Consider the following 27,612-nt stretch of genomic DNA (forward strand, 5'->3'; position numbering starts at 1 on the left):
TTTCTTTGAAGGTGCAAATATAATAGGCATGGTGGCTCATACCTGTAACATAGCAACTAGGGAGGCTGAGACAGGAAGATTACAAATTCAAGACCAGCCAAGGCAACATAGTGAGAGCCTGCCTCAAAATTATAAGCATTTTTATACATCACTAATGAATCTTCACAAAGAGAAATTAAGAAAACCACCCCATTCACAATAGCCTCAAAAAAAAAAAAAAACTTGGGAATCAATTTAACAAAAGAGGTGAAAGACCTCTACAAGGAAAACTATAGAACACTAAGAAAGAAATTGAAAAAGACCTTAGAAGATGAAAAGATATTCCATGCTCTTGGATAGGCAGAATTAATGTCGTCAAAATGGCCATTCTACCAAAAGTGCTATATGATACCTATTAAAAAACTCAACGTCATACCTCATAGAAATAGAAAAAACAATCTTGAAATTCATTTGGAAAAATAAGAGACCCAGAGTAGACAAAGAAATGTTTTAGTAAGAAGAGTGAAGCAGGAGGCTTCACAATACCAGACATTAAACAGAGCCATAGTAACAAAAAACAGCATGGTATTGGCATCAAAACAGACATGTAGACCAATGGTACAGAATAGAAAACACAGAGACAAACCTGCATAAATACAGTTTCTCATACTAGACAAAGGCACCCAAAATACACATTGGAGAAAAAATAGTCTCTTTAACAAATCATACTGGGAAAACTAGAAATTCATATGTAGCAAAATGAAACTAAACCCCTCTCTCTCTCTATGCACAAAACTCAATTCAAAGTGGATCAAGGACCTAGGAATTAGACCAGAGACCCTACACCTAATAGAAGAAAAAGTAGGCCTAAATTTTCATCATGTTGCATTAGGCCCATAAAGTGCAAGAAACAAAATCAAGAATCAATAAATGGAATGGAATCAAACTAAAAAGCTTCTTCTCAGCAAAAGAAACAATCAATGAGGTGAAGAGAGAGCCTACATTTTGGGAACAAATTTTTGCCACACACACATCAGATAGAGTGCTCATCTCCAGGATATATGAGAACTCAAAATACTTAACACCAAAAAAATAAACAACCCAATCAATAAACGGGTTAAGGAACTGAACACACACTTCTCAGAAGAAGATATACAATCGATCAACAAGTATATGAAAAAATGTTCAACATCTATATTAATCAGAGAAATGCAAATCAAAACTACTCTAACATTTCATCTCCAGTCAGAACAGCAATAATCAAGAATAATAAGCAAAAATAAGTGTTGGTGAGGATGTGAGGAAAAAGGCACACTTACACATTGCTGGTGGTACTGCAAATTGGTACAGCCAATTTGGAAAGCAGTATAGAGATTCCTTAGAAAACTTGGAATGGAACTACCATTTGACCCAGCTATCTCACTCCTCACTCTATACGCAAGAGACTTAAAAAGAGCATAGTACAGTGACACAGATGCATCAATGTTTATAGCCACAGAATTCACAATAGCCAAACTGTAGAACCAATCTAAATGCCCTTCAATAGATGAATGAATAAAGAAACTGTGGCATATACACACAATGGAATATTACTGAGCAAGAAGAGAATAAAATTCTGGCATTTGGAGGTAAATGGATGTAGTTAGAGAATATCATGCTAAGTGAAGTAAGGCAGTCCCAAAAAACCAAAGGCCAAATGTTTTCTCTGATAAGCAGATGTTAATCCATAATGGGGAGGGGCACAGGATGAGTGGAAGAACTTTGGATTGGGAAAAGGGGAGGGAGTAGAGAGGGGGCATGGGGATAGGAAGGATGGTGGAATGAGACAGACATCATTACCCTAGGTACATGTACGATTGTATGAATGGTGGGACCCTACGTCGTGTACAACCAGAGAAGTGAAAAATTCTGCTCCATTTGTTTACAATGAATCAAAGAGCATTCTGCTGTCATGTATAACTGGGGATGGAGCTTAGTTGGTGACTGCTTGCTTGGTATGCACAAGAATCTGGGTTCGATCCCCAGAACCATCCTGCCATGCACACACAAAGTGGAGAGGCACAAGGTTATACAGTGTATGTAGCTTTTTCCCCCATATGCTGGACTTCCCTTATCTCCACTTTGCAGAATTTTTTTTTTCATGGCTTTCCTTCTTAGCATTATTGTGACACTAGCTGTTCACTAGCCATAGATTAAAATTATAATTTCTTTTTTAGAAACAATCACCCTGAATCACATTTGTCTGTAGCAGCCACAGTGAGAATCTCCAGAGGGCCTGCTGCTGTTTAGTCTACAAGTCATTGAAAGACTTGAGGTGTTCTGTGCTTTCCTCAAGCTGTTCCTTTGTCTAGAATGCCTTTCCTACCTGTCACAAGGCTTCAAGGATCAGCTTACATATCTCTCTGTAATTTAACTGAATCTTTTTCCTTTGTGCCAGATAAGTTAATATTCCTTCATTTGTATTCCTGCTCTTATCATGGCACTTATTGTATTAGATGCTGAATTTTGAGTACCTTCAGGAGAAAGTTCTTATCTACCAGTAAATCCTTCCCCAAAGAAGAGACAGGAGGGGAGGCTGGTAGGAGAAATTAAATTTGTATCAATATATTATTAAATTTGTATCAATATATAACTTTAATATATTAAAGTTGTTTTTTTAAAAAAGTAGTATTAGAAAAATTTTGGAGGTTAACTTCTTACAGTGAGACACTGTACGTAACAAAAGGAACTTTTCAATTTTATCCTGATTTATCATCCTGATTTAAACTGTTTCTTCTGGCAGTGTTCATTTTGGACTTGAGAATGGCATCCTGACTAGATGTAAACAAATCATGAAGACTAGTAAAAACAGGGTAGACTAAAAGCTAATCTACAACCTAGATAATATGCCTAGGATATGAGTAGAGTGAGAGTGAGGGAGTGGCATCTGAAATAATTTGGCTTGAAATTATTCAGAAAACTAAAAGACAATAAATAGAAAGCAAACCATATGGTAAAAAATTCTCTTACGACTCATATATTAATGCTATGACAATTTCTTTGGCAATGTATTCTCTTTTCTTAATTCAAGTGTGCAGTTGCCAAAAGGAAACCTCCCCACTGCATGACTCATACATTCCACTTTCCTTTACTATCTCTCATTAGTCACCCTTGTCTGAACTTTTCTTTTTACAACTACCAGATGCACACCACCACTGTTTTTTTAGTTTCTTCTACTTAAGTTCTCACATTTCCCTTTCTTCTATTTTCCCTCCCAATGATTTTCAAGCTCTGATCTGTCTGTAACATGCACCTTGTTCCCTCTGTCACTGCTGAGAATCAGTGTGTGTCACATGGGGTTAAATATAAGGGCTTTGGTTTAGGTCCCAGCACTGCCATTCATTAGTTATATGACAGTGGATAGATTAACCGCTCTCTCATCATTACTTTCTTTATTTATAAAGTGGGACTACACTAACTTCCAAAAGTCATTGAAAAGAATTAAGAGCCCCTAATGTGATGAACTTATCTAAGGATACAGTAACAATTTAACAATAATATCTCTAATTTTAAAAGTACAAGTGACATTTATTGAGTATATTATGTCAAATAATATGCTAAATGCTTCTTAAATTAATCCATTTAATTATCAAAGTAATTCTGTGATTATAATTATTATTCCTATATTTTTTTAGATTTTTTAGTTGTAGATGGACACAACACCTTCATTTTATTTATGTTTTTATGTGGTGCTGAGGATTAAACCCAGTGCTTCACACATGCTAGGCAAGTGCTCCACCACTGAGCTACAACCCCAGCCCCCTATTACTCCTATTTTATAGATGAGGACACTAAAGCTCAGTAAGTTTAATTTTCCCTGAGTTATATAGCTGATAAGTGGTAGAGCTAGACCTGGAAACAAGTTTACTCCAAAGCATATGTCCTTTCTATTATCTTATGATGCTTCCCTAAAATAGATTTTTTAAAGTCTTTAACATTTAAGTTCAAGTAAGTTCAAAAAGAATACTAATGGTGTATTTCATATCCATAATTGTCTTATTTACTTAAAAAAACCCCTCCCATTTCTATTACATTTAGAGGACTATTTCAGAAATAATGCTGCTTTTTTTGTTTTTGGTACTGGGGATTGAACCCAGTACCACTCAGCCACAACCCCAGCCCTTATTGTATTTTATTTAGAGACAGGGTCTCACTGAGTTGCTCAGGGCCTCACTAAGTTGCTGAGGCTGACTTTGAACTTCTGATCCTCCTGCCTCAGCCTCCCAAACAGCTGAGATTATAGGTGTGTGCCACCATGACCAGCTGAAACTAATGCTTTTAATTGCTTGACTTAGTATTTCCTTAAAGACTACTGAGGGAGTATGAGTTAATAAAATCCATTGTTAAAATGCACAAAATGTACTGATTTGCTGTGTAGTTGCCATTTAATATAACATGGATATTTGTTTATGAACTTATATTGTTTTGAATATTTTGACAGTGATAACAATAATTGTGTCTTTAGGAGGTCTAATGAGGGTAGGATAGGGTGGAAAAACTTAGGTTCTGGATGAACATCCTGGGAGTTCATGCCTGCAGAAGTTACTTACCTCAGGTGGACTAGCAATAGTTCAAATTACCGTATCACACAAATAAAATCTAGCACTTGCAAATTTTAGAGTTGAAAATAGAAACACACTTCCCATGAAAACATCTCTGTTCTTGCAGACCTTCTTGACTCTTTAGGACTTCCTCAATCTCCTCCCGTTTATACAATTTCTTTTAGAGGAAGCTCAACAAATGAAACAATTCAACAATCAACATAAAACACATTTCCTGTCATTCCTGTTGCAAAAGATGCCAGAGAGCCTCCCATGAAACAGTTGACTAAAACTGGAACAAAATCTGCACTTCTCTATACAATGAAAGGCATTTTCATTCCTTCAGATTATTAGCATATTTAAGAGTAAACTTAAAAAATAGTATGAACAGCTAAAAGTTGTTAGCACCGCTCCCACGTACTTTATATCTTTAAAACTTACATTAAAAATATTTGTAGGGCTGGGGCTCAGTGGCAGAGTGCTTGCCTAGCACATGTGAGGCACTGGGTTCAATCCTTAGCACCACATACAAATAAATAAATACTCTAAGTACACGTATGAAGACATGAAGGATGTGACTCTACTTTGTGTACAACCAGAGATATGAAAAATTGTGCTCTATCTGTGTAATATGGATTGTAATGCATCCTGTTGTCACATGTAACAAATTAAAATCAAATAAATAAGTAAATAAATAAATAAAAGTTCTGAAACATTAAAAAAATTTGTAGACTACAGATCAATAAAACTTGCCAAAAATGTCCACAAAGTATATTGCTTAAGAAATAAGATAACTTTAAAAACTATGTTGTTTTGGATAGAATGAAATTTTTTAAAAAACTTAGTTCATCTGAAAAACTGCAGGAGAAAAAAAAAGTTGAAAGAAGAGTTATGAGGAAGAATATTAAACTATATTTTTAATTTTAAATAACTAAAACTATATGGTACTGATAAAGGAAAAGAGTGAATTGACTAGAAGAGAGAGTCTAGAAATAAATAAAAGTGTAATGGGAATATAGTATTTGAAAGTACCTCATTTCAATTCAGTGGAGAAAGATCTTATGATTTATTAAATGGTGTTGGGACAATTGAATCACCATTTAGGCAAAATATAATATCCTTTAAGAAAAAAAGTACTTCATACCTTATATCAAAGCAAATTCCACAAAGAGTGAAACAACAAGCCACAGACTAGGAGAAAATATTTGCAAAAGACATAACTGATACAGGACCATTATCTAAAATATACAAAGAATTTTAAAAACTTAACAATAAGAAAACAAAACAACCTGATTAAAAAGTGGGCCAAACAATTTAATAGACACCTCACCAAAAAAGATAATACACAGGTGGCAAATAAGTATATAAAAAAAAGATGCTCAAAATCATATGCCATCGGGGAAATGCAAATTAAAAACAATGAAGACCACTATTCTATATATCAATTGGAATAACCAAAATCTAAAATATTTGAAACAGTAAATGTTGGTATGAATGTGTCATTGCTGGCGGGAATGCAAAATAGTACAGACACTTTGGAAGACAGTTTAGAAATTTCTTTTAAAACTAAACAGTTTCTTACCATATGATCCAACAATTACCCTCCTTAGCATTTACTAAAAGGAATTGAAAACACGTCCACACAGAGACCCTGCATATGTATGTTTGTAGTAGCTTATTCTTAATTGCCAAAACTTGGAAGTAATCAACCTGCTCCTCAGTAGGCAAACAGATAAATAAACTGGTACATCCAGATGATGGGATGGAATAATATTCAGCACATAAAAGAAATGAGCTATCAAGCCATGAACAGACATGCAGTGATCTTAAAGGCATACCATAAGTGAAATAAGCCAATTTGAAAAGGTTTCATGCTGTATGATTCCAACTATCGCCGGCATTTTGGCAAAGGTAAATCTTTGAAAGTATTAGAAAGACCAGTGATTGATTGCCAAAGGTTAGTAAAAGGGAAGGATAAATAGGCAGAGTCTAAAGGATTTTAAGGATAGTAAAACTGCTCTGTTTGCTATGATAGTGAATACATGTCATTATAAATTTGTCCAAACCTATAAATTGTACAACACAAATAATGATTTATTGATTTTAGGTGATAATGATGTACCAATGTAGGGTTATTAGTTATACCAAATGTACCACTCTATGGGGGATGATACTAGTCAGGGAGGTAATGCCTGTGTGGGGCAGGGGTATATGGGAAATCCACCTTCTGTTCAATTTTGCTGTGAACTCAAAAACAGCACTAAAAACAAAGTCTTAAAAAAATGGATGTGATTATATAAACATTTTTAAATTGTATAGGGAAAAAACTCATGCAAAATTAAAAGACAACATACTGGAAGCATGTCAAATGGCAAGAGAAAAACCCTAAAGATATGATAAGATCTTATAAATCAAGAGAAATGGATATAAACTCCCTAGAAATATGGAGAAATGTGGGCAAAGGATATTGCTTCAGACTGCTAGTTGTAGCTCCAAATCGAAACTCCAAATCCTTCCTTCATTCCATAGTAACGTATTTTTAGCTGGGCACATAGCCATCCAGCTAGAGAATATATATTACAGCTTATCTTTCAGTTGTTTTTTTGGGGGGGCCCTGTAATTTAAACTACTGCCAAAAGAATGTGGGTTTAAGCAATGTGTGTAACTTTTTTTTTACTTGTTTAATAGCAAACTACTTACTTTTGATATTTTTCTCCCAGTCTTTCTTCCTTACCAGGAAATGGAATATGGATTAGAGATAATATAGTTTTGTAAATCCAAGTAAGGATAATACCAGGAGATGAAAGAACAACATGATTTATAGAATCTGGGTCTCTCAACTACTATGGTACCCCACTAGTTGTGGCCACTTACCTATATGTGAGAAAGAAATAGCCTTATCTTATTTCAAGTACATTTTTGGGTTTCTTGTGCCAGCTACTTGACGTACATCCTCACAAACAGAATAAAAGGAGACAGTCTCACAATAAGAAAATAAGAATGGCTAAAGTGTGAAAAGATTACTTTTTATGGTATAACAAAAGGAAGATAAATGAAAACAACCATGAGGTAATATTTTGGACACTGTAAAATCAAAATCTAAAAGATGTTATAAAACTGATAAAAACTAGGTCTAAAAAGTATGTGGGGAACAATCAATAAATGGGCCAACAAACTGAACAGACACTTCTCAGAAGGTGATATACAATCAATCAACAAATATATGAAAAAAATGTTCAACATCTCTAGCAATTAGAGAAATAATCAAAACTACTCCAAGATTTCATCTCACTCCAGTCAGAATGGCAGCTATCAAGAATACAAACAACAATAAATGTTGGTGAGGATGTGGAGGAAAAGGAACACTCATACATACTGCTGGTGGGACTGCAAAATGGTGTAACCAATATGGAAAGTAGTAGGAGACTCACTGGAAAACCTGGAATGGAAACACCATTTGACCCAGCTATCCCACTCACTGGTTTATACCCAAAGGACTTAAAAAACAGCATACTACAGCCATATAAATGTTTACAGCAGCACAACTCATAATAGCTAAATTGTGGAATCAATCCAGATGCCCTTCTGTAGATAAATGGATAAAGAAAATGTGGTATATACACACAATGGACTATTACTTAGTAATAAAAGAGAATAAAATCATGGCATCTGCAGGTAAATGGATGGAGTTGAAGAATACAATGCTAAGAGAAGTTAGCCAATACCAAAACACCAAATGCTAAATGTTTTCTGACAAAAGGAAACTAATTCATAGTGAGATTGGGAGAGGGAGCATGGGAAGATTAGACCAATTCTAGATAGGGCAAAGGGAGAAAGTGGGAGGGAGGGGACAAAAGGGTTATTAAAAAGATGGTGGAATGAGATGGACATCACTACCCTAAGTACGTGTATAAAGAATATACTTTTATACAAGCAGAGATATGAAAAATTGTGCTCTATATATGTAATATGAATTGTACTGAATTCTGCTGTCATATATAACAAATTAGAATAAAATTTTTTTTAAAAAGAGCATAATTGTGATGTACTCATTTTATATACATCATTGGACAGTATTTTTAATGTTTATTTAGTATATTTGTACATACTCTATATGTAAGTTTGATCTAGAATTTTTTGGGGGGACTGTCATTATCTAACTTTGATATCAAAACTAAAATAACCTAATAAAGGGGAATTTTACTCTTAAAAAAATTATGTGAGGAAAACAATACTTACAATATTGAAAATGTAAAATAGTACCATCTATGGTGAAAATAACTACACTAGAGTGCAAAGATAGATAACAAGAATGATCACCACAGGGTTGTTCTAAAACAAAAAAACTGGAACCAAAGTAGGGTAAAATAAATAAAATTATGTTACTTATATACAGTGGAATGCTAAGAACCACTAAAAATGATGATCTAACAGACAAATAATCTTTTGTCACCACATTATAATACTTAAAATTATCCTGTGTTTTAGGAAAGCATATATCAAAAATGATACATAGTTTAGGAAAGAAAACATAATTTATGATCCCTGAATTCTATCACAAGAAAGATTTCATAGCATATTAATATTATAATTTTATTATTATGTATAGTGTAATGCTTTAGCATTAAATCAGATTTTGAAAAGAGAGTAAACTTGTCTAGCTATGAATTTAGCTTTATTAGCAGAAATGTGACTGCTTTGAATTGTCAATCTACCACATGGTGCCCTGAACCTTGGTTCCTATTACTTACTATTCCACAATTACTATAGAAAACAAGAATGATCAACACAGGGTTGTTCTAAAACAAAAAAAAAACTCACCAAGTTGCTGAGACTGGCCTAGAACTTGCAGTCCCTTGGTTCCTTCCTAACTTTTCTAATAAAATAACTTTTTTTTTTTTTTTTTTTTTGGTACTGGGGCATGCACTTTACCACTGAACCACATCCCCAGCCCATTTTATTTTTTTTATTTTGAGACAAGAGCTCACTAAATTGCTTAGGGCCTTGCTTAGTTGTTGAGTCTGGCCTTGATTTTGCAATCCTCCTGCTTCAACCTCCAAGTTGCTGGAATTACACGTGTGTGACACAGAGTGCAGATCTAATGAAATAACTCTTAATAGCACAGGGAACTCTGAGTTGTTTATTCTCCCTAAATACTGGAGAAATCTAAAGTCTCCATGTTTTTAGAAACTTTGTGTTTTATTTTTAAAATTCAGGTACATTTGTCATATGTGTATATATATGTATATATGTGTGTGTATATATTGTGTGTGTGTGTGTGTGTGTGTGTGTTTTACTATAACATGGTTATGTTTTAAATTACTTTCTTTTTTATTTATTTATTTTGGTGGTGATACTGCAGATGAACCCAGAGGCCGTCTATCACCAAGCCACATCCCCAAATCTTTTCTACTTTTTTTATTACTTATGGTGAAAATAACTACTTTAGAGTGCAAAGATAGAGAATACGACTGATCTAAAACAAAAAAACTCATCAAGTTGCTGAGACTGGCCCAGAACTTGCAGTACCTCCACCTCAGCTTCCTGAGTCAGTGGGATTATAGGTGTGAGCCTGCTTAAGTTGCCTTTTAATTTAATTAGTTAATATGTTCCTCCAAATCCTTTTCAGCATTACAGAATATATCCCAATTTATCCTGTGGCCTTTTCTAGTGGCAAAGCATGTCTATAATTAAAAAAAAAACACAAGTTTTGGATTGAATCCTAGCTCTGGCAACTACCTGTCCTATGAGGCTGGTAAGTTATTTAATTAAGATTCCATTTAGATGCCTTTCAATAGAAGAATGGATAAAAAAAAATGTGGCATTTATTCACAATGGAGTATTACTCTGCATTAAAAAATGACAAAATCATGGAATTTGCAGGGAAATGGATGGCAGATTGAGCAGATTATGCTAAGTGAAGCTACCCAATGCCTAAAAAACAAATGCCAAATGTCTTCTTTGATATAATGAGAGCAACTAAGAACAGAGCAGGGAGGAAGAGCAAGAGGAACAGATTAACATTAAACAGAGACATGAGGTGGGAGGGAAAAGGAGAGAAAAGGGAAATTGCATGGAAATGAAAGGAGACCCTCACTGTTATACAAAATTACATATAAGAGGTTGTGAGGGGAAAGGAAAAAAAAAACAAGGGAGAGAATTAAATTACAGCAGATGAGATAGAGAGAGAAGATAGGAGGGAAGGGAAGGGGGGATAGTAAAGGATAGGAAAGGCAGCAGAATACAACAGACACTAGTATGGCAATATGTAAAACAGTGGATGTGTAACCGATGTGATTCTGCAATCTGAATACGGGGTAAAAATGGGAGTTCATAACCCACTTGAATCAAATGTGTGAAATATGATATGTCAAGAACTATGTAATGTTTTGAACAATCAACAATAAAAATTAAAAAAGACTCCATTTATTCTTTAGTATAATGGAGGTAATAAAGTCTAGATGTAGAATCTCTGTAAATGAGTATAACAATGCTCAGCAAAGTATGTACACTTGCTGAATGTATATGTTTTACAATACAATGAAACTTAGCTTTCTATACTTTACAATATAATGAAAACTTAGATTTCATCTTATTTGAAGTTATGACTCAAAAACAACGTATTTTAAAGGTCAATTACTATTCCACCAACTTTCACTTTAACAATTGAATTAATACCTGTAATTGTGCTTTCCTTAGTTGCTGGCTGTTAATTTGAGCTTTTTGTTGCATCATATTTTTAATTCGTTGGTTGACTTGTTTTTCCTTCTTGAGTTCATTTCCATAATATTTGGATCCCTATGGAGAAAATAAATCATAAGAAATATGTCTGAAGGAAAGCATTATTATAGTATACCTTGTTGGCTAAGAATATAGACTCTGGAATCAAATGAACTGAATTAAAACTTAGCTCTACCACTTACTAGATGAGTGAACCAGCTAGTAAGAAATTACTTATTCTTTGTTTCCTTATCTATAAAATGTATTCATTAATCATAGAATTAATAAATTCTAAATCATAGAATTATTGTGCTGAGTACAAATCTGCATTGAGAAAAGAATACTTTGCCCTAGGTAGAATCCACAGGCCATATCCAAGACCTTAGTTAGCTGAGTCATCAGTTATCTCCACCAAAATTTTAACATAAATGACCAAGTGGATGATGATCCACAATAAGGGGTGGGAGGCATGGGAAAGATGAAGGAACTTTGGATAAAGCAAAGAGGAGAGTGGAGAAGAGAGGGGGCAATAGGGTAGGAAAGATGATGGAATGAAACAGGTATCATTACCCTAGGCACATGTATGATTGCATGAATAGTGTGACTCTACATCATATACAACCAGAGAAATGAAAAGTAGTGCTCTATCTGTGTACAATGAATCAAAAAACATTCTACTATCATGTATAACTAATTAGAACAAATAAAAAAATAATAAAAAATGTAAAAATATACCTTAAAGCTATTTATCATTCCACCACTCAACATATCCATTCTAACATGGAACATAGTCTCTATCTACTTATCAGGTTAACAGATACTAGATTATTTCTACTTTTTGACTATTATGAAAAATGCTGTTAAGAACATTTGGGTATATGTTTTTGTGTGGACATACATTGCCATTCTTCTTGGCTATGTACCTAGGAGTTGAATTTCTGGGTCATACTTAACCTTTTGAGGAACTGACAGATTATTTTCCAAAGTGACTGAACCATTATACAATCCCACCAACAACATATGAGAGTTCCAATTTCTTTACATCCTTGTCAACTTTTGTGATCATCTGTCTTATTTATTATAGCTTTCTGGATAGCAGTGTGAATAGTATCTCATTGAAGTTTTAAAATTCGTATTTCCTTAATGATATTGAGCATCTTTTCATGTATTTATGAACCATATGCAAATTTTCTCTACTGAAATACCTACTCATATTTTTGCCCATATTTTTATTGGGTTGTTTTTCTAAAGCTATAAGCTACATTATACTACTACTTCAGCTTGGCAAATCCAGAAGTTTGATAATACAATCTGTTAGTGCAATTCTGGTATTAGTAATACACACGTACACATATCAATGGTAGAAGTAAAAATTGATACAATCAATGTTTGATGATTTAATAACTCACAAAAATTACACATTCATATATATTTTTTCATGCTATCTGTACTTTTGTGAAGCAATTCTACTTCTAGGAATCTCTCCTATAGGTATACTTGTACACATGCAAGGCTATGAAGTATAAGGTTATTCAGCGTGTATTATTTATAAAAATTAAAGTCTAGAAATGACTTTTATGTCCATCAATAAAGATTCTGACTGGATTAATAGATTATACCCACACATGTGAGCATAAACAACAATACAGATCTTTACTTAGAAAGACCTTCAATTATAAAAACTGAAAACAAAACAAAATATTTGCAGTTATTTGGGGGCTAGGAATGTGGCTCAAGGGTAAAGTGATTGCCTAGCATGCTAGAGGACCTGGGTTCAATCCACAGCACCACAAAAACAAAAGACAGAAAACCAATCAATTATAGTACTCTCCTGTTGGGGTTAAAAAAGGAAAGAGCAGGGGCTGGGATTGTAGTTCAGCAGTAGAGCACTCGCCTAGCACGGGCGGGACCTGGGTTCGATCCTCAGCACCACATAAAAAATAATAAAGGCATTGTGTTGTGTCCATCTACACCAAAAAAATAAGTATTGGGAAAAAAAGAATTAAAAAAAAAAAAAAAGAAAAGAGCAGCTGGGTGCAGGGCCACAGCTTATACTCCTGGCTATTCAAGAGGCAGAAGCAGGGTTGGGTTTGTAGCTCAGCGGTAGAGCACTTGCCAAGCACATGTGAGGCACTGGGTTTGATCTCAGCACCACCTAAAGATAAATAAATAAAGTAAAGGTACTATGTCTATCTATAACTAAAAATTTTTAAAAAAGAGGCTGAAGCAAAAGAATTCCAAGTTTGAGACCAACTTGGGCAACTTAGTAAGAATCTGTCTCAAAAGGTTAGGGATGTAGCTTAGTGGTAGAGTTATTGCCTAGCATGAGCAAGGTCTTAGGCTCAATTCCCAGGACCTCAAAACAAAAATAAAAACACACCAAAACAAAGAAAGAAAGAAAAAAAAAAAACAAAAAAACAACTGGTACATCATTTTGCTTTTTTTTTTTTTTTTTTTTGGCAGTACTGGGGATTAAACCTTGGGGCACTCTACCAGTGAACTATAACCCCCCCAGTCCTTTTTTTTTTTTTCTTTTGAGACAGTCTTGCTAAATTGCCTAGGTTGATCTTGAACTTGAGAAGCTGGGATTATAGCCATGTACCACTGAAAGTGGAATGGCAAGAGCAAAAAATTAAAAGGGAGATTATGCCGGGGTGCAGTGGCACATGCCTGCAATCCCAGTGACTTGGGAAGCTGAGGCAAAAGGATCTCAAGTATGAGGCCAGCCTCAGCAACTAAGCAAGGCCCTAAACAACTTATAGTGAGATCCTGTCTCAAACTAAAATATAAAAAGAACTGTGGATGTAGCTCAGAGGTAAAGTGTCCATAGGTTCAATCCCTAGTATCAAAAAAAAAAAAAAAAAGAAAAAAAATTGAAGGAAGAGTATTCCTTACTTTTTCATTGCTTAATAATATATATTAAAATATTTAATAAAAAGGATATTCAAAACAACGATTTTCCTTGAAATAGAAAGTTTAAAAGTAATTAAATTACAGATATGAAAGGAAACAAAAAACATACCTTTGTGGCGTCCATTATAATTTTGTTAATTTTCTCTTTATCTAATCCTTCCATTCCTGCTTTATTATCATTAAGTCCCATCCTAAGCAGAAGATCATCTTTGTCATTGTCATTCTTTTCCTTTGTGCTATACATGGTGTAAATGTAAAATGTCTTCTTTTTTTACTATCTGAAAAAGCATACAAAATAAATACTGCTTTTAAAAGCATCCATAACTAGGACACATAAGGAAATCAATAAGACAAATTTTAAAAAAAAGATAGTTAAGAATTCTTAACTCCTGAAAAATTACCATTCAGATTTTTTTTATTGGTTGTTCAAAACATTACATACCTCTTGACATATCATATTTCATACTTTAGATTCAAATGGGTTATGAACTCCCATTTTTACCCCATATATAGATTGCAGAATCACATTGGTTACACATCCACATTTTTACATAATGCCATATTAGTAACTGTTGTATTCTGCTACCTTTCCTATCCTCTACTATCCCCCTCCCCTCCCCTCCAATCTTCTCTCTCTATCCCATCTGCTGTAATTTAATTCTCTCCCTTGTTTTTTTTCCTTTCCCCTCACAACCTCTTATATGTAATTTTGTATAACAATGAGGATCTCCTTCCATTTCCATGCAATTTCCCTTTTCTCTCCTTTTCCCTCCTACCTCATGTCTCTGTTTAATGAATCTGTTCCTCTTGCTCTTCCTCCCTACTCTGTTCTTAGTTGCTCTCATTATATCAAAGAAGACATTTGGCATTTGTTTTTTAGGCATTGGCTAGCTTCACTTAGCATAATCTGTTCTAATGCCATCCATTTCCCTGCAAATTCCATGATTTTGTCATTTTTTAATGCAGAGTAATACTCTATTATGTATAAATGCCACATTTTTTTTATCCATTCATCTATTGAAGGGCATCTGGGTTGGTTCCACAGTCTAGCTATTGGGAATTGTGCTGCTATGAACATCGACGTGGCAGTATCTCTGTAGTACACTCTTTTAAGGTCTTTAGGGAATAGTCTGAGAAGGACAATAGCTGGGTCAAATGGTGGTTCCATTCCCAGCTTTCCCAGGAATCTCCATACTGCTTTCCAAATTGGCCTCACCAATTTGCAGTCCCACCAGCAATGTACAAGAGTACCCCTTTCCCCACATCCTCGCCAGCACTTGTTGTTGTTTGACTTCATAATGGCTGCTAATCTTACTGGAGTGAGATGGTATCTTAGGGTGGTTTTGATTTGCATTTCTCTGGATGCTAGAGATGGTGAGCATTTTTTCATGTACTTGTTGATTGATTGTATGTCCTCCTCTGAGAAGTGTCTGTTCCAGTATTTGGCCCATTTGTTGATTGGGTTATTTGTTTTCTTATTGTAATTTTTTGAGTACTTTGTATACTCTGGATACTGGGGCTCTATCTGAAGGGTGAGGAGTAAAAATTTGTTCCCAGGATGTAGGCTCCCTATTTACCTCTCTTATTGTTTCTCTTGCTGAGAAAAAACTTTTTAGTTTAAGTAAGTCCCATTTGTTGATTCTAGTTATTAACTCTTGTGCTATGGGCATCCTATTAAGGAATTTGGAGCCCGACCCCACAATATGTAGATCGGAGCCAACTTTTTCTTCTATCAGGCGCAGAGTCTCTGATTTGATATCATGCTCTTTAATCCATTTTGAGTTAACTTTTGTGCATGGCGAGAGAAAGAGATTCAGATTCATTTTGTTGCATATGGATTTCCAGTTTTCCCAGCACCATTTGTTGAAGATGCTATCCTTCCTCCATTGCATGCTTTTAGCCTCTTTATCAAATATAAGAAAGTTGTAGTTTTGTGGATTGGTCTCTGTGTTCTCTATTCTGTACCATTGGTCCACCTGCCTGTTTTGGTACCAGTACCATGCTGTTTTTGTTACTATTGCTCTGTAATATAGTTTGAAATCTGGTATCGCTATACCGTCTGATTCACACTTCCTGCTTAGAATTGTTTTTGCTATTCTGGGTCTTTTTGTTTTTCCATATGAATTTCATGATTGCTTTATCTATTTCTACAAGAAATGCCATTCCAAGATTACTATACTCTTGAAAGAAAAACAGAAATTAACATTTTCTGCATGCTTTGTGCCAGCTACTCATTAAACTTGAGGCTTTAAAAGTGAACCTCATAAGAGCCCTGAAAGGTAGATATTATTATTGCCAGTATAAAAAGAGAAGAATCTTGGTTTTGGAACATATCTGCTGACACAAATTTGCTTTAATATGGCAACATCTTTGTTGAAAACCAAGTCTGAATCCAAAACTATAGATGAACACTACAGCAAATACAAAATAACACTTTCTCTACTATGCTTTAAATTCTATTGTATACATTATTATTATTATTATTATTACTACTACTATTATTTACTAAGGATTTAACCCAAAACCTACATCCTCAGTCCTTTTAAAATTTTTTTGAGACAGGGTCTTGCCAAGTTGCTTAGGGCCTCACTAAATTGTTAAGGCTGGCCTCGAATTTGCAATCTTTCTGCCTCAGCCTCCCAAATCACTGGGACTACAAACCATTGCACTTGGCCAGAGCATTAAGACAGTGGGGAAAACTACAGAAAAAAACTATTCACTTCCAGGAAACTTTTACATTGTACAATGTTATGTCACTTCTAAGATTAAGAAAAATCCTTTTGAAGGCCAGAGATGGTGGTATGATAGATAGATAGATAGATAGATATAGATAGATAGATAGATAGATAGATATAGATATAGATATAGATATAGATATAGATAGTCTCAGCTACTCAGGAAGTTGAGGCAGGAGGATCACTTGATCCCAGGAGTTTGAGGTCAGGATGAGCAACAGAGAGACTCTGTTGCAAACCAAAAGAAAACAATAGAAATAGCCTTTCAAATAAATACTTTAATGTCTACACGTAGATCTTATTGTTTATCTTCACATTATATGAGCCTTAAAAAATCTTTATAACAATTGTTATAAACTCTGTAACAGAAAAAAAATTATCAAGAAAACAAATTAAAATTTCAGCAAAGTTAAATGAATTGCCCATCATAACTCTGCCTGTAAGTGGAAGAATTTCAATTTGCATCTAAGTCTTATTCCAACTCCAATACAGTTACCATGATATCACAGCTGCCTCCAATTTGGGGTTCATTTATGCTAGACACAAATGGCCAGATGAAACTAAAAAATGTGGAAAAAAATAAAAGGCCAGGTGAACAGATCTACAGCAATGATAGTAACTTATTTGCATGATTTAGCAAGAGCTCATTTACTCCAATCTGCCTTGAGGACCTTCCCCCCTCCCCCAATGGAAAATACATGCTACTTTAGTAAGGTCTGTTTATGAAAACTCATCTTGATATCAAGTTCTCATTTTTGTAATAGTCACTTTTCTTTCTTTTTTTCTTTCTTTGGTGCATGTGGTGCTGGGAATTAAACCCAGGGCCTCATGCATGCTAGGCAAGCACTCTACCATTGAACCACATCCCCAGCCCTTTTTATTTTTTAATTTGAAACAGGGTCTCACTAAGTTGCTGGGGTTGGTCTCAAACTTGAGATCCTCCTACCTCAACCTCCCAAGTTGCTGGGATTACAGGTATGTACCACCAGGTCTGGCTCTTGAGGACTCTTTTTTAAAACAAACAAACAAACAAACAAACAATGTGGTTTCCATTTTGGGCAACAACAAAGAATAAAAATAATTTTAGTAGGGACTTTGAATACTGTGACTATTAATGGCAGTTCCATTAGGAAAAAACATGGACACCATAGTAGTTTCCAAACTTCGTTGTACATTAGATTCCCTCTGGAACTTAAAAATCTTGATGCCCACTCAGGTTTCATCATATACTAAATATATCAGAAACTCTGAGAGTAAGAGCCAGATAAATAGCAGTATTTTTAGAGATGCCAGGTGATTTCAATATGCCCCCAAATTTAGGAACCAGTGGTGTGGATGTTGCTTCTGAATGCCCAGGCTGGTTTTCCGTTTTCATTGTTTTTCCTTAAACTGTCAGATGCAATTTAATATGACCCTGTATTTTGTCTTAGTCTTCAGTAATTCAATTACTTGGCATTTTCTAGTAAAGCAGGCAAATATAATTCAGTTATAATTTCACCATACCCAAAGTACTAAGAAGTGAGTCCAAAAACTAAACACAGAACTCCACCTCTAAGCCACCTTGCCCTTTAAATGATGAATATATGAAAATAAACACTATTGAACAATTTTATATTACTAATTATATACTTATATTAATTAGCTAGCTAAACTCTTAAGAATTGGCTTGGGTTCTTAACTGGGTTAGAAGTGGGCTATCAGAAATGCTGGCACCAGGAAAAATTGTGAGACAAAGTTAGTTTTATACTACTTTCCCCTATTGAAGACTACTTAACCCCAACTGAAGTACAATTTCATAGGTATACATTTACTGTCATTTATATGTCTATGACTTCCGAATTTGCAATACCAGTCCAAATTCATAACATCTCAAATTTAACATGTCCCCAACTGATTTTCTCATTTCCCTCCATTCCCCCAAACCAGCTCCACTTACTTCCTCATTTCAGTTGAGGACAATTTGAATCCCTTTCAATTGCTCATGCCTTAGAATCATTCTTGACTTTCTTACTCAAACATTCACAATCAAACTGTCAGGAAATCCTGTGGGCTCCTTCAAAATACATTCTGAGTTTAACTACTTCCAACCATCTTCACTGCTTTCCTTTAGTCTGATCCACCATCTCCTGCCTAGATAAATTTCAACTGTCTCCTAGTCTCTCTGCTTCTACCCATGCTATTCTTGTTAATTATCAACACTGTAGTCCAAATGATTCTTTTAAATCACAAATTAGATCATATCACTCTTATGCTGAAAACTGTATAATGCCACCCCATCTCACTTCAAAATAAAACACAAATCCTTAAAATGACCTTCAAGACCTTAAAGAGTTTGAATCCTTCCTACTTGTTTACCTTGTATTTTCTAATACTCTTCTGCGTGCTGTTCTTCAGTCAAGGTACATTCCAGCCTCAACTCAAGGCCCTTTTGTAAACTGCCAGTTTCCCTTCCCCTGGAGGGTCAGATAGCCCCTTGACTAAATTCCCACCACTTCTTCAGGTCTTTGATTAAATGTCACCTTCTCGGTGAGAGCTACTCTGACCTCTCTATTTTAAACTGAAGCCTAATCACTTTGATTATTTCTAAATCAAAGAAATTATCAAGACCAAGGGCATAGCTATAATTTGGATCTTGAATGTCCCCCAAAGACTTGGGAAGTGGTGGGATGTTTTAGAGGTTGGGCCTAGTGGGAGGCCTTTAGGTCATTGAGGGGTGTGCCTTACAAGGGGATTGTGGGACCCCAGTCTCTTCTCCTTCCTCTCTGCTTTCTTGGCTTGAAATAAGGTGAGCAGGGCTGGGGATGTGGCTCAAGTGGTAGTGTATTTGCCTAGCATGCATGAGGCACGGGGTTCGATTTTCAGCACCACATAAAAATAGAAGAAAGACATTGTGTCTTCCTAAAACTAAAAAATAAACATTAAAAAAAATAAAGAAAGAAGATGAGCAGTTTTGCTGGGCCATACACTCCTGCCATACACGTGCTGCTCTGCCACAGGCATAAGCAACATGCCAACCCATCATGGACTGGAATGTCCAAAGTAATGAGCCAAAATAAACCTTTCTCTCCCTCTTTAAGCAGGGATTGAACTCTGGGATACTTCCATCACTGAGCATGTAGCCCAGTCCTTTTTGTTTTATTTTTTTGAGACAGTCTAAGTCTTGCTAAATGGCAGAGGTTAGCCTCAAACTTTCAATCCTCCTGCCTCAGCCTCCCAATTCACTGGGATTATGGGTGTGTACTATGGCTCCCAGCTAACTTTTTTCTTTATAGTTTGATTATCTCAGGTATTTCTTAGAGTAACAGAAAGTTAATACCATAATAGCAACATACTAAATTTTGGTATATCTGAATCACTATGAATTTCTTTGGGGTCTAATATTTATGTCTGTGGTGAGCATGCTTTCATAGGTCTTTTATAGGTCTTTCCAAAATCCTTTCAACTTTTCTATAAAGTCTCTCAGTAGTCCTGATTATCTATATTTTTCCCATTAGTTCTTCAGTCAGTTTGTTATCTAGAAATCCATAAAGTTAAAAGAGGGCTCCTAGCAGAGATAGTCACATAATATCACTAAGTATGATATTCCTATGAAATGGCTTTATGAGGACAACAGATAAATGTTAAGTGCCTAGTATGGTGTCTGGTACGTGACAAGATCTCAGTCAATAGTTATTATCATAATTATTATTATTAAAGTTAAGCCAAATTTCCAGAGCTATGAAAATCAGTAGTTTTACTTTTCTTACTTTTCTCCCTTTAAAAAAAGACAAGCAACTATAAAAAGCATCCAAAAGAAAAAACAAAGGTCACAGATTACATAGGTGAATTTTATTGGTTTTTGCTTTCAAACAAGTATTTATAGTAGGATTACTGTCACATATAAAGCCCAAATTATTTGAATGGATGTGACTGTGACTTTATAAACAAAAGTTGGGAGGGGTTTCTTTTTGAAAAGGGAAATAGGCAAATACAGCCTGTTTTGCTTCAACTAAGAAGCACAAACAGTAATGCACAACTCAAAGGAAAGAACTTCGTGTTCCTGTGGTTTAGTGTATTGATTTAAAGGCACATATTTCTCCCAAAATATTCAAAATTCTTCCTGGTATGATTCTACCAACAACTATTCAGGTTACCACTTTAAAATATAAGGCAAAAATCTGTTTTTGGTATGGAAAGGATGGCAAGTTAGACTTTTTCAGAAGGAATTCTAAGGAAGAATTTTTAGCATTCTCTCTAACTATTAAAAAAACACAAAATTATGTAAACAATATCACAAGTACTTAGCATATTGAGCAAAGTCACCTGGAATTAATCTACCAGAAAATATTCAAAATACACTTGAGGTAATAAGACAGGGAAAAAAAGATAGAGGGACTGAGAGAGTGAGAGAAAGAGAAGTATGAATATCAAAAACTGAACTTCAGAGTAAGTTCCTAGGTGGAGGGGTGGGGCTGTAGCTCAGTGGTAGTGTGCCTGCCTAGAATGTATGAGGACTGGGTTCATCCTCAGCACCAAACAAATAAATAAATATATACAGAAAATGATAATTTTTTTTTTAAAGTTCCTATGTGGAGCTTGTTGCCCATTTCTAATTACTGTAAATAATCAAACCCCATTAACTTATTCAGAAAACTTTAATATATATAAAAATGATCATTATCATTATTAGTAATAGTAGTAGTAGTAGAAGAAGCAGCAGCAGTACTGCAGATTGACCCAGGGGCAACTTTACCATTTAGCTATATCCCCAGCCCTTTCTATTTTTTTTTTTTTTTAATTTTGAGACAGGGTCTCCCTAAATTGCTGGGAGTCTCATTAAGTTGGTAAGACTGACCTGGCAGATATTCCTGCCTCAGTCTCTCAAGTTGCTGGGATTATGGTGTTGTCACTACACCTGCCATGAATATTATTTTTAAATCTCCCAAATGGGGCTTGGGACTCTGGGTACCATCCCTAGCAAGGCAGGGAATTGGGAATTAAATCTCTCAAATGCTCAAATATTTAGTACTTTTGTTTAACAAAGTAAACATCCAGCATAAAACTTCAGATTGTTCTTTTTACTGTCTAGTTTTAAATACAATGAATTAAGAATATTGCTCTAAAATGAAAATAGTAATTTTCAAGTTAATACATCTTAGATGATGGACATTTTAAAAAGTCCTTTTAATTTTCATTCCTATAAAACTATTTTTTAAAGCTTGAAAGTTGTTAATTGTAACCCAAGACTTTCACAGATTATTATTTTTCAATATTCCATTCCAATTATTTTATATATGTATAAATGAAAACATGTATTAAAATCACATGCCAACAAGTTTTACATGATGAGAATGAAACAACTTTTCGTTTTTAGCTTCCACCTTCAGAGTAAGACCTACACATACAGGAACCATACATACATTCTCTTCCACCGTCTTTTCCCCTCTTCCTTTTTCTGTTAACTTAGCTGGTTCTGATGAAGAATGAATGGGACAGTCAAAACATTAACACTACTTAATCCTGTGTACATAAAATTCACTCTTACAAAACAATAAGTTGAAACTATCTTTAGTACAGAATGAAAAATATTCTGAGACACACTACAATATCAACTCAAAATTCTCTAGGACAGTATAAATTTCTATTTTGACGACAAGTTTAATATTTCATAACACAAAAGGTTGGCTGAGAGGTTCTTTCCTTATTAGATCATGGCAGCAAAATGCCTGTCCTTATAAATGTGATGCTGAACAAATCAATTGTTTTAGTTGAGGTATATGATAAAATGTACAAATCTTTTTTTTTTTTAAAGAGAGAGAGAGAGAATTTTAATATTTATTTTTTAGTTTTCGGAGGACACAACATGTTTATTTGTATGTGGTGCTGAGGATTGAACCCAGGCCGCACACATGCCAGGCGAGCGCGCTACCTCTTGAGCCACATCCCAAGCCCAAAATGTACAAATCTTAAGAGATAGTTCATTCTCCTGAAGTACCTTTTTGGTCACTATTCTACAATCTAGAAATTTATTATTTTAATAGAAAATTACAAAAGAAGCCAGTAGGGTTATAATGCTGAGCTATGATTATACTGTTTATCACTATACTATATTCTATATTATTGAAAGGGAAATACCGAATAATATCAGAAAGAGTTATATGAGCTATTATTTTCCTGTCACAGAAAGATGATTCCCTTCAATGACTTCTTTGCCAACTGTTTCAAAGTTTCCTCTGAATCCTAACCTTGATATTGCTTCTTTCTTTCTTTTTTTACTTTTTGGCAGTGCTAGAGATTGAACTCAGAGCTCACACATGCTAGGCAAACCCTTTACCACTGAGCCACATTGTTTCTTTCTTTCTTTCTTTCTTTCTTTTTTTTGAGAGAGAGAGAGAATATCTTTTTTTTTTTTTAAGATGGACACAATACAATGCCTTTATTTTTATGTGGTGCTGAGAATCAAACCCAGGTCTCTTGAATGCTCTACCACTGAGCCACAGTCCCAGTCCCCACATTGTTTCTTGATCCACTGCTGTTGAGTTCTAAATTTTCTTTTCTTTTTTTTTCTCATTTACTCTTCCCTTAATATTTCTTAGCCACCTGGATATTTTCCATCTTTTGTTTCAGTGTTGTATTCTAGATGTATCTAGTTATGTCTGAACAAATTACTCTTGGCTCTCCCGTTCTGCACTTCTAAATTTTCTTAAAGTATTAACAGTCTATGGCAGGGTTATGTCCTCTATTTTATTAAAACACTTTAGCAACATAACTCGTTTCCCGTGAAATTTTAGGGAAAACCTCAACACCTTCCCTTAAATTTTTGTTCTACTAATGCCCAGCTCTTATATAATTTTCTCATGTGTATTTTATCACTAAGGTAAAAGAATGGGTAAACTACAGAAAAGGGAAAACTCATAGTAATCTTCCTTTCTTTGGAAAAACTTCTCCCAAATTTCTAACTGTATGAACATAGATATATGTTGAAATTGTTACTATGCAAAACCTGCACTAACAACTTGCACAAAATAACAACAGTTGCTCACTGTTGATGAATTTTAACAGATGGTTTTCCCAAAAAGACTCTGAGAATCATTATTATTTTCTTCCGAATCATATCACATATGCCTAAAACCTAGAAACAAAAAAGTTAAGTTCCTTAACTTCTTGCTTCAAAATCTCTGCCTGAGAGTTCCAACATTATAACATCATTTTAAATGACTATGAAGTATTACAGTGTATGGTTGGAAAATCTTCCTTAACAGATCCCCCCCCCCCCAAAGGACATCAGTCAGGTTATTTCCAAATTTTCCTATTTAAAAAAAAAAAAAAAAAGCTATGGGCTGGGGTTGTGGCTCAGTGGTTGAGTGCTTGCTTAGCATATGTGAGGCCCTGGGTTCAATCCTCAGAACCACAGAAAAATAATTAATTAAACAAAGGTATTGTGTCTATCTACAATGAAAAATATTTTTTTTTAAAAAGCTGTGATAAATATCTATGCTCATAAATTCTTAGGAACTGTCTAATAAGACACCTTAAAACAATGGACAAAAGGAATATTATCAGGTTCTGCCCAGTAAACTCTGGGATGAATAAAGGAAACACATGGAATTCTACTTCCAACCGATCTACTTACCTTCGTGTCTACCTGATATTCTACTTCTCTACTTTATTCCCAAAAGATTTTGTGGTAGCTTATAAAAAGAATTCAAGAATTAAGTGAAGTGAGCCAGGTGTGGTGGTGCATGCCTATAATCTCAACAACCTGGAGACTGAGACAGGATTGCAAGTTTGAGGCCAGCTTCGGCAATTTAGCCAAACCCTGCCCACCCCCCAAAAAAAAAAAAAAGAACTGGGGATGTACTTTACCACCCATCAGTAAAGAACCCTGGGTTCAAACCCCAGCACCTGCCCCCAAAGATTTAAAAATGCAAAAGAAAATAGATTTATACACTCTTCATTTCCTATTCCTAAAGTACCAAAATAACTGTTTTGCTCTAGAAAGTATAGCTATTCCACCTTAAGACAGATGTTTGTTGACAACACTGACTCTTCTCCAAGATTCAAAGGAAGGATAACAGCCAAATAAACTCTGTACTCCTCAAAAATTTTAATCCCAGATTGGTTTCAGCTGGATTAACATACTCACTCAACCCTAAAGCATTAAGGGACGTACATGGGACTGATACAGTTCCTGAATCTGGCTTTTTGAGCTGTTCATCTCTTCCTTAAAGAACTGAGCTAGGGCTGGGGTTGTGGCTCAGTGGTTGAGTACGTACTTGGCATAGTGTGAGGGCTTGGATTCCATCCTGAGCACCACATAAGAAATAAAGGTAAGCATTCATCTACAACTAAAAAACAACAACAAAAGAACTGAGCTAACCAGCTTCCTGTATTTTCCAATGAATACTTTCCTCAAGTCCTGCTCCCACTTCATTTGCCTAATAATATCTGGTTTTCTGTTTCTGACATGTGGCAGGGCAGGGTTGCTCACCTCACTTACAATTCTTATATACATCATTTTTTTTACCCGTTTTTCAAAGTAACTGCTCTTACTACAGAAGAGGAAAAAAGGTTTTTTAAGGCTTCAAAATTTCCCATGAAATCTGTTTGAATTATATACCTGTTTAACTTAATCTTAACCATAAAATAGTTTGGGTGCTTATTCCACAAAAACAAGCAATAATCCCTAGATGAAATCTCTTCTTTTGTTGGAAGAAGGCCTTTGTCTCCAGAGTTAACACAGGCATTTCTTCATTTCACATATCTTTTCATATGTCTGCCTGACAGCTAACGTAAATATTACTTTACATTAGCCATGATCCCCTTGACTCACTTTAGTCATAATTCTCTCAGATTGTGATTTAGACAATGTGGTTCTACTGTGAACTGCTTGCTACAGCAAGATCTACACAATAGCTTTTCTTATGCTGAAACCTGAAAACTTCTTTCAATATTTTAAGTATTTCTAACTAACTGAAATGGTCTACTTAGATGTCATAATGGGGAAATAGTTCAACTTTTATATGTGATATTATTTTCTATTTTTAAAAAATTTCAGTGGATTTAGCAAAGATATTAAGATATGCTTTGATTTTTAAGATAAGAAATGCCTCATTGGAGCAAATTATTATTATTTTAGAATGAATTACAATAGCAAACCCTTTAATGTGGGACAGGAAAAGGAAATAAAACCAGTTCAGGTTTGGTTGTGGGGAAAAAAAGGAAGGAATGTGGTTATATTAACCCTCCATATATCCTACAATATATAAGGCCAAATTTTAGAATGCTTGAGTTTCTTCTTTGAGCAACTTCATTTGTAAGCATTAATAATTCAAGTCTTATTCTTAGAAGTCTTCCAAAGAACAGAAAAGTGTTCATTTTTAACAATAAAATTCCTTCATTCTGTGGTTATTGAATGATCTGTTCAATGTCTTTAAAAATTGAAGACATACAATGATATATTAGGGATCTTAATTTTTTTATATCTTGAGTATTTTCCTACTTCATCATCCTTAGAATTATTTAAGCATTACTCATCAATTATTTTTTTTTAGCAACTATCCCAAAGTTAAGTAAAAAATGGAATACTATGATCACCTAGAAAGATAACTTAGTAGGGAAAATAAGTTATGATTATATCATCCTTCAGTTTTTATGTGGTATTGCTCACAGTATCATGTTTTGAAAGCATAGACATCACTGTTTTGTAGCTTTCATTGAACACATTTCAGAGTCCTAAATTTTTCATTCTATCTATAATGTCAAAGAGAGAAACACTGACCATTTTCAAAATTATTAGGCAAATTAGAATGCAAAGAACAAATAGTCTCTAGATTATGACAAAACTGACCATACAAATAAAATCTCAAACTATGAATTCTCAAATGAATCAGGGATGATACTTCTGAAACTAAGAATAATGAGTGAACAAGTGATTTTAAGGACAAAGAGGAAATACGGTATTCCCATCCAGTTAGTCATTCAACAGGAAGGACTTCATCATGATGTGTTTTGCACAGGAACGCAGAACACTGCATTTGGCTAAAAGGATGTTGTATGATAGTATTTTCATCCTTTATTATATTTGTGTACTAAGTTACCTGATATGGTTTATAAGTGAACAAGTGCTTAAGGAAGACTTATATATAAAGGGGAAAGGAAAGAAACTGATAGTGTGGAAATGAGAAATTTATCAGACTTATAATTTTAACTAGTGTTCATAAAAATACAAATGAAATGTTTCACAAAAAGGATCAGGGGTACATGGTTGTTTTTTCTTCTTAACAAGATCATGATGTCAAGATTTTCAATGTTGTTGGATTTTGATGACAGAAGCACAAGATAAGTAACTAGAATAAACTAAAATCTATTAAAGATGCATATGAGATCTAGAATCTTTATTTATAGAACCAATAGTTCCAGGTTCAAACATAAGAGTCAATGGACAGCTAGTTACATTCAAAGGACATCATCCATTTCAGGAAAATACAGTTAACAAAAATCTGGGTTTCCTATAATTCAGTTTTTATTATAATTTGTAATAAAGTTGTTTTCACCACAATATTGTTACTATTGATTATTCTTAAAATGGCTCAAAATATAAAAAAATAATGTTAATGACCATTTTCTTGATATGCTAAGTGTTAAATCAACATAGCAAGGTGTGGTGGTACACACTTGTAATTCTAATGACTTGGGAGACTGAG

At 34.5% G+C, this 27,612-nt stretch overlaps 1 protein-coding gene across 10 annotated transcripts in view; it reads right to left on the minus strand.

Moving 5' to 3' along the window:
- The window catches only part of Polk (DNA polymerase kappa), a 65,061-nt gene that overhangs the window by 29,736 nt on the left and 7,713 nt on the right, over positions 1-27,612 (minus strand). For all 10 annotated transcript variants that reach the window (XM_040272334.2, XM_078043377.1, XM_040272335.2 and 7 more), the window contains 2 exons: positions 14,302-14,470; positions 11,238-11,357 (listed from right to left, as the gene is read on the minus strand). In XM_040272334.2, coding sequence (XP_040128268.2) covers positions 11,238-11,357; positions 14,302-14,436 — 255 coding nt within the window. In that variant the 5' untranslated portion in view covers positions 14,437-14,470. The remainder of the gene's footprint in view (positions 1-11,237; positions 11,358-14,301; positions 14,471-27,612) is intronic.

Source organism: Ictidomys tridecemlineatus, chromosome 1 (assembly GCF_052094955.1).
Source record: "Ictidomys tridecemlineatus isolate mIctTri1 chromosome 1, mIctTri1.hap1, whole genome shotgun sequence".
Lineage (NCBI taxonomy): Eukaryota > Metazoa > Chordata > Mammalia > Rodentia > Sciuridae > Ictidomys > Ictidomys tridecemlineatus.